Source organism: Heptranchias perlo, chromosome 10 (genome assembly GCF_035084215.1).
Source record: "Heptranchias perlo isolate sHepPer1 chromosome 10, sHepPer1.hap1, whole genome shotgun sequence".
NCBI classification, from domain to species: domain Eukaryota; kingdom Metazoa; phylum Chordata; class Chondrichthyes; order Hexanchiformes; family Hexanchidae; genus Heptranchias; species Heptranchias perlo.
In genome coordinates, this window is record NC_090334.1 from 63,953,778 (window position 1) to 63,969,017 (window position 15,240).

At 39.2% G+C, this 15,240-nt stretch overlaps 1 protein-coding gene across 1 annotated transcript in view; it reads left to right on the forward strand.

The window, feature by feature from the left end:
- Nucleotides 1-7,143, forward strand: part of ppp4r4 (protein phosphatase 4, regulatory subunit 4) — a 160,323-nt gene extending 153,180 nt beyond the window's left edge. Inside the window, exons 22-24 of the mRNA XM_067991953.1 lie at nt 4,219-4,286; nt 5,187-5,325; nt 6,360-7,143. Coding sequence (XP_067848054.1) covers nt 4,219-4,286; nt 5,187-5,325; nt 6,360-6,384 — 232 coding nt within the window. The 3' untranslated portion in view covers nt 6,385-7,143. The remainder of the gene's footprint in view (nt 1-4,218; nt 4,287-5,186; nt 5,326-6,359) is intronic.
- Nucleotides 7,144-15,240: the final 8,097 nt, after the last annotated feature.

Genomic DNA, 15,240 nt, shown 5'->3' on the forward strand with positions numbered 1-15,240 from the left:
TATCACCCTTAATAATACCCAATCAAATGAGAAAATCACAACTACTAGTCTAACTGATAGCACCATCTAGTCCTCAAAATAAAAATTGTATCCAGTGGAAATAAAACCAACAAATATGATTTATTGGTGTAAATATAAATATTCTTAAATCCTTAATTACTTTTTCAATAAAGTTTATCATAGAATCATAGAACAGTTACAGCACAGAAGGAGGTCATTCGGCCCATTGAGCCCATGCCGGCTCTTTGTAAGAGCAATCCAATTAGTCCCATCCTCCTGCTCTTTCCTCGTAGCCCTTCAAATTTTTTCCCTTCAAGTATTTATCCAATTCCTTTTTGAAAACCATGATTGAATCTGCTTCCACCACCCTCCCAGGCAGCGCTTTCCAGATCGTAAGTACTCGCTGCGTAAAAAGGTTTTTCCTCATGTCGCCTTTGGCTCTTTTGCCAATTACTTTAAATCTGTGTCCTCTGGTTCGCGACCCTTTCGCTAATGGGAACAGTTTCTCTTTATTTACTTTATCTAAACCCTTCGTGATTTTGAATACTTCTATCAAATTTCCTCTTGACCTTCTCTGCTCTAAGGAGATCAAGCCCAGCTTCTCCAGTCTATCCACGTAACTGAAGTCCTCATCCCTGGAACCATTGTAGTAAATCTTTTCTGCACGCTCTCTAAGGCCTTCACATCCTTCCTAAAGGGCGGTTCCCAGAATTGGACACCATACTCCAGTTGTGGCCGAACCAGTGTTTTATAAAGGTTCAACATAATTTTCTTGCTTTTATATTCTTTGCCTCTATTTATAAAGCTGAGTATCCTGTATGCTTTTTTAAACTGCTTTCTCAACCTGTCCTGCCACCTTCAAAGATTTGTGCACATATACCCCCAGGTCTCTCTGTTCCTGCATGTTATAAATTGGATAGCCAGGTGGTCAAGGATAGAATACTAGAGCCTAGTCTTTAGTTGCTTCCAAGCCTTTATTCACATTACACCCACACCATGCCCTAGATTAGCTCTCTTATAAATGGATACAAGAGAGTTCTCAATTGATACGCAGAACCTGAACACAATTAATACTAATTCATATAAATCACATGGATACAATTAACACTGTACTCCCTTTAGAATTGTACCATTTAGTTTATATTGCCTCTCCTCATTCTTCCTGCCAAAATGTATCACTTCACACTTCTCTGTGTTAAATTTCATTTGCCATGTGTCCTCTTGAAGTCTATTACTATCCTCTTCACTGTTTGCTATATTTCCAAGTTTTGTGTCATCTGTAGATTTTGAAATTGTGCCCTGTACACCCAAGTTCAAGTCAATTAATATATATCAAAAAAAGCAGCGATCCTAGTACTGACCGCTGGGGAACACCACTGTATACCGTCCTCCAGTCTGAAAAAACAACCATTCACCACTACTCTGTTTCCTGTCACTTAGCCAATTTCATGTCCATGCTGCCACTGCCCCTTTTATTCCATAGGCTTCAATTTTGCTGACAAGCCTATTATGTGGCACTTTATCAAACGCCTTTTGAAAGTCCATATACACAACATCAACCGCATTGCCTTCATCAATCCTCTCTGTTACCTCATCAAAAAACTCAATCAAGTTAGTTAAACATGATTTGCCTTTAACAAATCCGTGCTGGCTTTCCTTTATTAATCCACACTTATCCAAGTGACTATTAATTTTGTCCTGGATTATCGTTTCTAAAAGCTTCCACACCACCGAGGTTAAACTGACTGGCCTGTAGTTGCCTGGTTTATCCTGGCACCCTTTTTTGAACAAGAGTGTAACATTTACAATTCTCCAGTCCTCTGGAACCATCCCCATATCTAAGGAGGATTGAAAGATTATGGCCAGCACCTCTGCAATTTCCACCCTTACTTCCCTTAGCAACCTCGGCTGCTTCCCATCCGGACCTGGTGACTTATCTACTTTAAGTACCGTCAGCCTTTCTAGTACCTCCTCTTTATCAATTTTTAGCCCATCCACTATCTCAACTACCTCCTCTTTTATTGTGGCTTTGGCAGCATCTTCTTCCTTGGTAAAGACAGACACAAAGTACTCATTTAGTACCTCAGCCATGCCCTCTGCCTTCATGCGTAGATCTCCTTTTTGGTCCCTAATCGGCCTCACTCCTCCTCTTACTACCCATTTACTATTTATGTGTCTATAGAAGACTTTTGGATTCCCTTTTATGTTAGCTGCCATTCTATTCTGAGACTCTCTTTTCGTCCCTCTTATTTCCTTTTTTACTTCTCCTCTGGACTTCCTATATTCAGCCTGGTTCTCACTGGTATTAACAACCTGACATCTGTCATATGCCCCTTTTTTCTGCTTCATCTTGCTCTCTATCTATTTCGTCATCCAGGGAGCTCTGGCTTTGTTTGCCCTACCTTTCCCCCTCGTAGTACTGCACCTAGACTGTACCCGAACCATCTCCTGTTTAAAGGCTGCCCATTGTTCGATTACAGTTTTGCTTACCAATCTTTGATTCTAATTTACCTGGGCCAGATCCATTTTCAACCCACTGTAATTGGCCCTCCTCCAATTAAGTATTTTTACTCTAGATTGTTCCATGTCCTTTTCCATAATTAATCTAAACCATGTGATACTATCTTCACTGTTCCCTAAATGTTCCCCCACAGACACTTGCTCCACTTGACCCGCTTCATTCCCCAGAACTAGATCCAGCAATGCCTCCTTCCTCATTGGGCCGTAAACATACTGATCAAGAAAATTCTCCTGAACACACTTCAGAAATTCTTCCCTCTCTTTGCCCTTTACGCTATTACTGTCCCAGTCTGTATTAGGATTTATTTTAGGAAGCTTTCAGCCCCCAACAAAGTCAATTGTGCTGCTTTTAATGTTTGTAGTTGTGGCACTTGTCTTCTGTAGTGATTGCTTCACAATTTGAATCAGATTATTCACAGGATCCTCTGCCAGGAATAATTTACAATCAATAATATGTAGCATGAACTAGGTGCCAGTTTGACTTAGTGTATGTAATGTACATACATTATGTACAGAGTTGCAAATCAGGATCCCAGACAGTAGCAGCAGATGTCTCAATCTGCAGGTAGTATTATCAAGTAAAATATTATTGAAAAAACAGTACATGACAAGAACGGGCTGCTGCTAATGCAGGATATGACAGCTGCTGTATTCTTTGCAACCATAATTGAGTATTCATGCAAATTGCTTCATATGGTACCCAGTAAATCATCAGTAACCATTCTCATAATTACGGTGATTCACATTGCTTACGCCCTGGCCAAAACACAGACATGCATTACAAAGTGATTATTTATTTGGTATTTTGGTTGTTCAGCTGATGATTTAAAATGTTAGGCTCATAATTAACTTCTCACCTAAAGTTTCAACCATAATGGACAAGATTTTACTGAAGAAATAACGGTGTCTGAATGATGCATGCTGTTAATAATGCACAAATCAGCCAGCAACTTGTAGCAAGAAAGAGGTACCCTGTGAATTGTGAATCGCTACACATTGCTGGCCAATTTGCGCTGCTCTGCTGTTGGCTCCCCGTGATTTTCATGCAGTTGCTGCATTTGCAAATTAATTGGCCATTAAACTTGCCACAGAAAGTTAAGTCTAGTAATTAAGAGTAAGTAACCTTTGAAGGACGTGATAATTGTTAATGACTGCCAATCAACCCCTCTTGCCCAGAAAGTAAACACTTATAAGTGTGGAGTCTCATTCCTTCAAATTGTGAATTGTTATAGGAGATTTTAAAAATGTCAAATTTTTAATTTTTTTTCTTTTCCTTTCTGTCTTTCTTTTTTTCCTCTCTCTTAATCCAATCTTTCTTACCCTCTCTTTTATTTCTCTTTCTGTACCTGATTTGACATTGAATTCAACCTCCTTCTCAGTCCTTCCTCTATTTCTCAATCCTTAAATCTCATTGGTTAAGGAGATACACTGTTTACCCGTTCTTCACCAAGATCCCAGAAGCCCTATTTCCCTCGCTGCGCCGTTATCAGCTCGCACTTCCAGCGACTTTGTGGGCAAAAAAATTTTAAAACTTAAACAGGCACGAACAAGTCTAACTAACAGGGCATGCCGCGAGATGTCCCACTCCAGCAAAATCCAGTCCAAAATGTATTTGATCTATCATTATTTTGATTGAAATGTATATCGTTAAAACAAATCTCACATTCTTAACAACTTGATGCAATGTTTATCTTCTAGGAAACTTACTACAACAGCATCTAGTTCTCAAATTGCTGCAAGTACAAAAAATGCTGTACTGTCATTTGGTAAGTAGACCCTTCTCATACTTTTCTGCAGCATCACAGCAATTTTAGTACAATCAAAAAAGATACTGTTGAAGTACATATTCCCTCCAGAAAAAAAAATGATTTACTGATTTACCGATTGTAAATTATACTATTAGCTTAGAGGATAGCCATGATTACTGGCGAGATATAACATTAATGAGAATAGACCTGATTTTGTAATGTACAAAGAAAGAGCTTGCATTTATAATAGCATACTTTGAAGAGTAGTTATTGCTGTTTTGTAGACAAATGCAGCATCTAATTTGCATGCAAACTAGGTCAAACAAATAGCAAATGAGATAAATGACCAATTAATCTGTTTTGATGGAATTAGTTGAGGGAAGGATGTTGGCCAGGATGCCAGGCGAACTCCCTGTTCTTCAAATAGTGCCATGGTATCTTTTAGGTCCTCCTGGACAGGCAGCTAAGGGCTCAGCTTAACACCTCATCAGAAAGGCAGCATTCTCTTCAGTACTGGGCTGAAGTGCCAATCTAGATTATGTGCTCAAGTTCTGGGGTAGGGCCTGAATCCATGATCTTCACTCTCACCTCTGAGCCAAACTGACATTCAAAAGTTGACACACAAAAATCAAAACTGCAAATATATTCTCTTGGTTAGGTCCGTCAGTTATATTTATGTTGTATCACACTGCTGGACAACAATATTAATACAACAAAAGTTCTGAGAAATATTAACAGTTTCATTGTGTAAAAATAAATGTTTTTTTCAATTTATTTTAAAGTTAAATTTCTGTCTTGATAATCACTTACTATGGCATGGTAGCCTCATAAAATTGTCAACACTGCATTACTCCATAGAGAAGGCAACAGAGTACAGATATGTAAGCGTGTGTGGTAATGTGTTATACTTTATTTTAGATGGAACACTCCAGAGTCATTCCACAAGTTCTGGTGGGCCCTCCAATCTGCCATCTTGTTCTTCTCGTTTTTATTCAGCTAACTCCAATGAACAAAAAACAAACGGGAGTAAAGATACTCTTCCAAAGAAGTTTAACTTGTAAGTCTGTGCAATGCAATTTTATTCCTCAGATTGCTAGGTAAACAAATATCTTTACAAATCAGTTTCTATTTTTAAAAAAAATTCTCCCATTTGCTTACTTCCCCTTCTTTCCTGAAGGCACCACATCTTGATTGTTATGGTTCCACAACTGATAGTTGTCCTGTGCTATCTCTCACAAAATAGTTATTCTTCATGTGTAAGCCAAGTGAGTCCTGGCATGCCATTTACCCACTGAGATTCACAGTCAAGCTAAACGATATCTACACATTTGCACTTTCTAGCAGAGGTTATTGCATAGCAATCTGAAAGGGGAACTAAGAGTTTATCCCCCCCCCCATTCACTGCTGTAACACTGGAGCAGAGGCCAAATACAATGCTCTAATTACTGCCCAGGAATCAAGTTTGGGACCAGATGACCTAGGCTTTCCCCCAATCTCATTTGTTTAGTGCACATCTTCAGCAGATCAGGACTTCCATCTGCCTCTGAAGTGTCCTGCTGACCCCAGCTGTAATTCCAGCCCCAGGTCATTTACATATGGGAGGTAGGCTTCCTAGCCTCCACCCAGGGAGTTACATTAGTATGAGGACAGAGAAAGAGGTGTACACTGAACTGCCTGGTTCAAAAATTTCTTTTGATTTAAAACATTTGTCTGTGCTTGGCGACATGCTGAAAGCGATGGCACAGGCCCCTATTCACTTTCTACCCTGGGGCTCCCTCTGCTTACCTCTGAATGCTGATCGCCAAGGCCTGACAGACAACCTTCCTTCCACCATTCCAAGAGTGCAAATGGCAAGGAGCCGAGCGGTGGCTGTCTTTACCATGTGTATGTCTCTACCATGCTGGACAGTTTACTCTGACAGAACAGGTCCGTGGGAAACAGTGGGGAGGTGGGGAATGCAGCACAGTATGTCCCCTAGCAGTTTTCTGCCTCTGCCCACTACAGCTCTGCTGAACAATCTGTTGAACAAATTCTCTGGAATAGAATTGATGACTTTTTACTTGAACAAATGACTTTTACTTTTTTATGAAGGAAAAGCAGAAAATCAAACCCTTAACGACGTGGAAAGAAAAGTTGCATTCCATGGACAGTCATTTCATGAAGCTTATCGGTGACTTCCTTAAAGCCAAGGTTCAGTAAGTGTCTGGTGATTTTGCAAGCTGGGAGGAAATAGACATATTTGTCTGACTACCAGCCTTGAAGAGGAAGCATTGCAATTTGAAGTAAAGACTGTATTTGTGGTTTCACAATAGTAACTTATTCTCATATTTTATTTTTCATGTCAGCTTTTATTTGAATATTACTGCATATATTCTTGTTTGCTATACAGTGGTCTAAATTCATTAAAGAAAGCATTACACAGCTTTCAGCAGCTACTACCGCAAATACCTCCAAGTGCCCTGATGGGTATGCACAAAGAAATTTAAAAATGTAAATTTGTCTCAGCACCCTTATGTTGTCTATCTTCTTGCTTGTAAGAAAATGGACTATGAAGAGTTTGGCGAAATGATGTAACCGCATTCACCCCCCTGCATATCTGGGGACGTGTTTTTGCTGTGGGTGACTACTAGAAAGAACCTAGGTTGTTTATGGATTTTAAGCATCACTTGTTCATCTATAATGACTGGTAGGGTGACACAAAACCTTTGTGAAGTTGTGTTGTAAATTAGTGAATTTCCTGGTTCTTCAAACATTTACTTTTGCTTAATTTGAAGCATAAGTGAAGCTTCGAACTTCTTCTGAACAATGACAAACAGTGTTCAAGTTGCATAATTTCAAGCCTGGTGCCAAACTGTAACAGAGATAAAATACAGATCCAAGTAAAATATTAGACAATTAACACAAACGATTGAACTAAAAAACAAACATCCAAGAGTTACGTTCTCAGCAAACCCAAGTTTACTGAAGAAGTGGAACAGTACAGTTTTATCTGTTCCACGTTCAGTGATTATTTTTACCAATCAAGCCAAACCTCATAAATGAGCAAAATAGCAGTTCTGTATTTTTGTTAAAGGGGCATGGCTGCCGAGTTTTACAGGATTTTTTTTATTATGCTTATTTATGAAGCAAAGCTCAGAGTAAAATGATGACATTGTCAACCTCAGTGTGTGCTGCATTTTACGATTTGAAACTACACGACAGACATTTACACTGCAACTAATGTTTGCTACAGGGCAACTTTCATCTATAGCCAAAGGTTCAACTGATTTTTTACAGCAATCTGTTTTAGATGCTGAGCCTACCTGGAAACCTCGCGATATGGTGCAAATTGCTCTTTAATTCAAACATAATTCTGCAAGCCTATGTAATTTAATAAATTAGCTACATTGCGATCCTTGAAGCAAATCAGGAGGTTCTGGGGACCAATTTCTTGAACTCTCGGTGCAATCATATTCCAGCTTGCACACTTGAAGAATTCAGTTTTCAGGGGGCTGCTGGTAGACTGAAACCCTTCACTGACTCAACAGTAGGAAGCAACCCATTGTTAAAGTCACCTAATAGGCCAGATGTTCAAGACTGTTGAGGTATGAGTTTTCAAAAAAATAAAGAAATCCATGAATTGCGATCTGCTGGACAGTACTAGGGAAAAATCCTTTTAGTAGTATAGCTATGTGTCAAAAATTAAAGGTGCATTCCTTCAGAAATGGGATGCTGCACAGTAAAATTACTAATAAAAAATTCTGGATGAAAATTTAAATATGTCCTTTTACTTAGTAACTTTGGTATTTCTGATCAAATATACACCTCAACTGTGGAGGTTGTCACCCTTTCTTGGTAAGTTTGCCATTTTCAGAACATTTTGGCATAATGCAGTCATGTCTCCAGTATCACTGACCCTTTGCCGCCAAGTGTGGATTGTATTTCAGCCAATACGCCACTATAGGTGCTAAGTGAAAATGATGCAAAACCACCACTTGGTGATAGTCTCACTCTTGTTGGTACTGACTGGCATCAGCAGCGTCATTTTGCTCTTCTTGGTGTGATGAAAATATCAGCATAGTACCAGTACCGAAGATGCTGTATAATGACAGCATTAAATATCCTATGTCTGTGCCCAGCGTTGATTTTAGAAAGTTTCAAGTGGCCTGTAGCAGTCATTTGGTGTTTATTTTAACAGTCGTACAATGGGTATCACCTTGTTAAAACTGAGTGTAACAAATTACTTAAAAAATCTGAAGTATTTCTATTTGCTCTGAGTGTTGCTCTGAAAGGTACCGTTTTTTTAATGAAGCTTTGCATACTGTATAGAAACTGCAAACACCATATGATGTCATGCAGGATATCAGTATTATCAATTGTTGGCCTGTGTTACCAATATATTTAGTGATGACCATATATACATTTTACCTACTTGGTTCTGTCTTCTCATGTTGCAACCTGAAGGCAATTTGAAATAATTTCTGGTAACCAGAGATTTATAATAAATTTTCAGTGTTGAGTTTAGCTTCTCATTGTAAAACTTTTAAGGTACAATGTATTGTATTATTTTTCCAATCATTTTCAGATCTAAGTATTGTAATTCCTTGATTTGATTTATAATCATACCGTACTCTTTTCCACCCACAAGACTGAGTGATACTTTCTGTAAGAGCAGGTGTTATCCTCTCATATCGCCATATATTGTAAATAACCATGTATAATTGCACAAGAGTTACATTGTAAGCATGTAAAACATATGCAAATGTATTGTTTTTTAATAAGCTAAAAATGAAATTAATTATTTTAATTTTTATTTTGTTAGCATGTCCCATGATTCTTTTTTAAAGCTAATTTTGCATAAATTCCTACTGTACTGTCTTGCTACAGGAATATTTATAAACAGTGTTATGGATTCGATGTGCATACTGGTGTAAATATGGCCTTAATCAGATTGAGCTATGCAGTCTAAAAACCTGGCTTTGTGAAAAACTTTAAACAGGTAATGTCAACTTAAGTTCTGTTACAGTTGTATGTTACATATTCTTAAATAAGTTATAAACTCTAAACAGAAACTCAGCAGTGCTGTTGGTGTTTGTTATCTCTCTCAAAACCATAACTTGCACGTTATTTGCACGCTCCTGGCACATTTTAATGTGTTCCCCCTTTTATAAAGAAAAAAGTTCTCTATTGTGGTCTGATTGTTTAAGAACATAAAACATGGTATGAGGAAAGGCCATTAAACTTGAAACAGGACTGACTAGAATTAGAGTGTTGTAAGAATGAGACCTAGAGCTGTCTGACAACTTAAACGTTCAGTTTCATCAGTTCTCAGCTTGATGCTAAGTGGCACAATGTATCACAGTGGAGAGTTTCACCTTGGGAGAGAAAAGACAAAATCTCATGTTATCTGAATTTTGCTGCTGTAGAGATCCTACTGAAAATTGACAACTGAGATGCATCATTGGTCTGCATTATCTAGACATCTCAGCAAGAGACTGTTTTCTCATTTAGATTTTCCCCATTTTCTAGTTGCAACTATGCAATCCCCTTTAGCTAGGAAAGTGCAATAATTTTGCTGCAACTGTTATCAATAAAGCTCTGCTATGAAGTGGCCAAATTTGATCAGATTCTGCTATTCTCATACATATGCTGAACAGCACTTTCACAGCCAGATTCAGCTGCAACATGTAAATAGACTGAGACATAAATATTACAAAATGGTTGCATCATACAAAGTGTCTGGAAATCCTGATCCTACTGTAACATTCTTAGTAAACCCCTTATACATTTATCATAATGCGACTGTACTTGTTATAATTGGAAGGATGAATGCAGAGAACTTGCAGATTGTAGTGACCACCTGCTTATTGATTAACCTGCCCAACTAAACAGTCAAATGCCTCTATATCTCCTCTTCCCTCATTACTATACATAATTTAGTTTCAGATGTGTTTAAGCCACATATCAATATAAATATATAAGCCTAGAAGTTACTGTTGGTGCTCTAAACATTGGTTAAGCTTTTGAGTTTCATATAGCATGCTCGCTAATCCATGATTTTGCTGATTTAAGGAGCGAGCCATCTAATGAGATGGCAGAGTCACTAATACTAGTTCTTGTTAAGCAGGCATTAAGCAAGCCCCTCAAATAGTACAGGGGAGACCAAGACCGCTATTTACCCAGCAATTTTAATCATCAGTGCAGTCTTTCGAACTGAGGAAAGCATTTTTTTTTGTGTCCTGACACTGGAAGCTTTTGTAGAAGGAGAGAGCGAGCAGAAGGACAAACTTCATGGAATTGACGGCCACCCACATAGAAGCACCTGGTGCAGTAGGCATGCGAAGAGATTTCAATAACTATCAGTGCTGTGTCCAGAGCCTATAGGACCTGGAATAATATTAGGAAAGGGATATTAAACTATGCAATAGGAGCATTTTAGAATATGAGGGCAAATCTTCTGACTGTGTAATTGGCAAGGAGCTTCACCTGGCGCCATGCTCTAGAATTCCCTCCTTAAACCCTGTAACAGATTCATACGTGATACCAATTGGTAATCAATGTCTCATTTATTAAATCAAACATGTAAAGGTATCAAATATTTAGACAACGAAGATCAAAACAATATTACCCCATTTGATATCTGGACAGAGTTAGTAATTAAGTTGGCGACATGGTCACTTCAAGTTTTCCGACAGTGAGTTGGTCTTCTGATAGTCAGGTGTTCTTCGGACAGCTGGTGGTCTTCGCTGACTCTTCTGCCCTGAGCTCATAAGACATGGGTTTTTATGTCCCTCCTGGTAGGAAACTCACACCGTGTATGGAACAATACTCATAAGACCCTTATAGATTAACAAAGTTGTTTTTCAAAGAATTCAAGATGGTCAGTTTGTTTTTACATTACTCATCTAATCACAAGACCCTTTCCAAGGTAGCCAGTTTGTGTGACTGCGTTGTCTCATGATCCTGGTCTTATTGCTATTTTTGGATTATTGTTAGGCTTTTTGGGTCATTGTTCCTCTTTTATCACATAGCTGCTTTGTCTCACAATGAGGGTGACAAGAGTCAGTCACGAGTCAAAGGTTAACAGTTTACAATTCAGCAAAATAAGCCGCATACTCAGTAAAATACACGGCACAGCCTGCAGAGCATGATGGTTAGTAACATTAAGAAAAAGATGTCAATTTTTCCCTACTTCCAATATTCTTACAACCCCTCCACTTCTTTACCTCCCTCTTCTCCTTTTAATATCTTCCTTAAAACTCACCTCTTCAACCAAGCTTCTGGTCACCCCTTCTACTATCCCCTTTCGCTCGGCATTCATTTTCTCCTTATGCCTCTGTGAAATGCTTTGGGATGTTTTCTTCTATGTTAAAGTTTCTATATAAATGCAAGTTGGTGTTGTGTGTATCCGAAATTTGTGTGCACACTGGGCATGACCATTTAAATTAATGATCAGCAATTTTGTGAGCGGCAGGAACATGGATTTCTGATCTATGCTTCTGGTGGGAGAGACTGATAGCGCCTGAAAGTAACCTCCTCGATGCACTTTGCACTCAACTATGTATTATGCCAGCAATAATAAGCTCTACTTCTGTTAGGAATGTGAATTTTGTAACAATATATAGACAAAAGGGCTGCAATATAATGTCTCTATTAATAAGTTCAAACACAAAATCAAAAAATGCTTGCAGATTTATTGACTATTAAATGTTACACATTCTCATGACCAAACCTGAAGTTACAAAGGATACTTTGCCACAGAAGATGCACACATTACAGCTCAAACCTCCAGATGTCTCCCTTCTTTATCTCCGAACCTCATGTTATAATAGTTTTGCTTTTAAGCTTAGCTAAAAGACCATTACATCACTCCCTCCATGACCCTTATCCCACTCTCAAATTCCATTCTGACATCTTATTTTCTGGAGTTATACAGAAAAACATTGGTGTTTTAGGGTCAACAAGACATAAAAGGAGTCATGCTACCAAAATCATAGGATCATGGAATGGTTACAGCACAGGAGGCCATTTGCCCATCGAACCCATGCTGGCTCTTTGTGAGAGCAATCCAGTTCGTCCCATTTCCCCGCTCTTTCCCAGTAGCCCTGCAAATTTTTTCCCTTCAAGTATTTATCTAATTCCTTTATGAAAGTCATGATTGAATCTGCCTCCACCACCCCTTCAGTCAACGCAATTCCAGACCATAACTACTTGCTGCATTAAAAAAAAGTGTTTCCTCACGTCGCCTTTGGTTCTTTTGCCAATCACCTTAAATCTGTGTCCTCTGGTTCTCGACCATTCCGCCAATGGGAAGAGTTTCTCTTTATTTACTTTATCTAAACCCTTCATGATTCTGAACATTTCTATTAAATCTCCTCTTAACCTTCTCTGCTCTAAGGAGAACAACCCCAGCTTATAAGAACATAAGAAATAGGAGCAAGAGTAGGCCAGACAGCCCCTCGAGCCTGCTCCGCCATTCAATCAGATCATGGCTGATCTTTAACCTCAACTGCACTTTCCAGCCTGATCCCCATATCCCTTGATTCCCTTGGTGTCCAAAAATCTACCCATCTCAGCCTTGAATATATTCAATGACTCAGCATCCACAGCCCTCTGGAATAGAGAATTCCAAAGATTCACAACCCTCTGCATGAAGAAATTCCTCCTCATCTCAGTCTTGAATGGTCGACCCCTTATCCTGCAATTATGCACCCTTGTTCTAGACTCTCTAGTCAGGGGAAACAATCTCTCAGCATCTACCCTGTCAAGCCCCCTCATAATCTTATATGTTTCAATGAGATCACCTCCCATTCTTCTAAAATCCAGAGAGAATAGGCCCATTCTACTCAACCTCCCCTCATAGGACAACCCTCTCATCCCAGGAATTAATCTAGTGAACCTTTGTTATACCGCCTCCAAGGCAAGTATATCCTTCCTTAGATAAGGAGACCAAAACTGTACGCAGTACTCCAGGTGAGGTCTCACTAAAGCCCTGTACAACTGTAGTAAGACTTCCTTACACTTGTACTCCAACCCCCTTGCAATAAAGGCCAACATGCCATTTGCTTTCCTAATTGCCTGCTTTCCTAATGTACCTGCATACTAACTTTTTGTGTTTCTTGTACGAGGACACCCAAGTCTCTCTGAACCCAACATTTAATAGTTTCTCACCATTTAAAACATATTCTGTTTTTCTATTCTTCCTACCAAAGTGAATAATCTCACATTTTCCCACATTATATCCAACTGCCACCTTGCCCACTCATTTAACCTGTCTACATCCCTTTGCAGGCTCTTTTGTGTCCTCCTCACAGCTTACTTTCCCACCTAGCTTTGCATCGTCAGCAAACCTGGATACATTATGCTCGGTCCCTTCATCTAAGTCATTGATATAGATTGTAAATAGCTGAGGCCCAAGCACCGATCTTTGCAGCCTGCCAACCGGAGAATGACCCGTTTATCCCTACTCTCTTTTCTGTCCTTTAACCAATCCTCTATCCATGCTAATATAATACCCCCAACTCCATGAGCCCTTACCTTGTGTAACAACCTTTCGTGTGGCACCTCATCAAATGCCTTTTGAAAATCCAAATATACTACATCCACTGGTTCCCCTTTATCTGCCTTGCTAGTTACATCCACAAAAAAAACTAATAAATTTGTCAAACGTGATTTCCCTTTCATAAAACCTTGTTGACTCTGCCTAATCATATTATGATGTTCTAAGTGCCTTGTTACAACTTCCTTAATAATGGATTCCAGCATTTTCCCGACGACCGATGTCAGGCTAGCTGGCCTGTAGTTCCCTGTTTTCTCTCTCCCTCCCTTCTTGAATAGCGGGGCAACATTTGCTACCTTCCAGTCCACTGGGACCATTCCAGAATCTAGAAAATTTTGGAAGATCATAACCAATGCATCTGCAAACTCTGCAGCCACCCCTTTTAGAAGCCAAGGATGTAGGCCATCAGGTCCAGGGGATTTGTTGGCTTTTAGTCCCATTAGTTTGTCCAGTATTTTTTCTGTAGTGATGTTAATTGTTTTACGTTCCTCACTCTCATTTATCCCTTGGTTCCCCACTATTTTTGGTATGCTTTTTGTGTCTTCCACTGTGAACACAAATACAAAATATTTGTTTAGTGCATCTCCCATTTCCTGATTCCCCATTATAATTTCTCCTGTCTCAGCCTCGAAGGGACCAACTTTTGCTGCTCTCTTCCTTTTTACATACTTGTCTAGTCTATCCACGTAACTGAAGTCCCTCATCCCTGGAACCATTCTAGAAAATCTTTTCTGCACCCTCTCTAAAGCCTTCACGTCCTTCCTAAAGTATGGTGCCCAGAATTGGACACAATACTCCAGCTGTGGCCGAACCAGTGTTTTATAAAGGTTCACCATAACTTCCTTGCTTTTGTACTCTATGCCTCTATTTATAAAGCCCAGGATCCCATATGCTTTTTTCAACTGCTTTCTCAACCTGTCCTGCCACCTTCAAAGATTTGTATGTATATATCCTCCAGTCTTTCTGTTCCTGCACCCCCTTTAGAATTGTACCATTTAATTTATATTGCCTCTCCTCATTCTTGCTGCCAAAATGTATCACTTCGCACTTCTGTGTTAAATTTCATCTGCTATGTGTCCGCCCATTCAATCAGCCTGTCTATGTCCTCTTGAAGTCTATTACTATCCTCTTCACTGTTTACTGCACTTCCAAGTTTTGTGACATCTGCATATTTTGAAATTGTGCGCTGTATACCCAATTCTAAGTCATTAATATATACCAGAAAAAAGCAATGGTCCTAGTACAGACACCCAGGGAACACCACTGTATACCTTCCTCCAGTCTGGGAAAACAACCATTCACCACTACTCTCTGTTACCTGTTTTTTAAAAAAAGCTAAAATTAGCCTATTTTGAATCCACGCTGCCACTGCCCCTTTTATTCCATGGGCTTCAATTTTGCTGACAAGCCTATTATGTGGCACTTAATCAAATG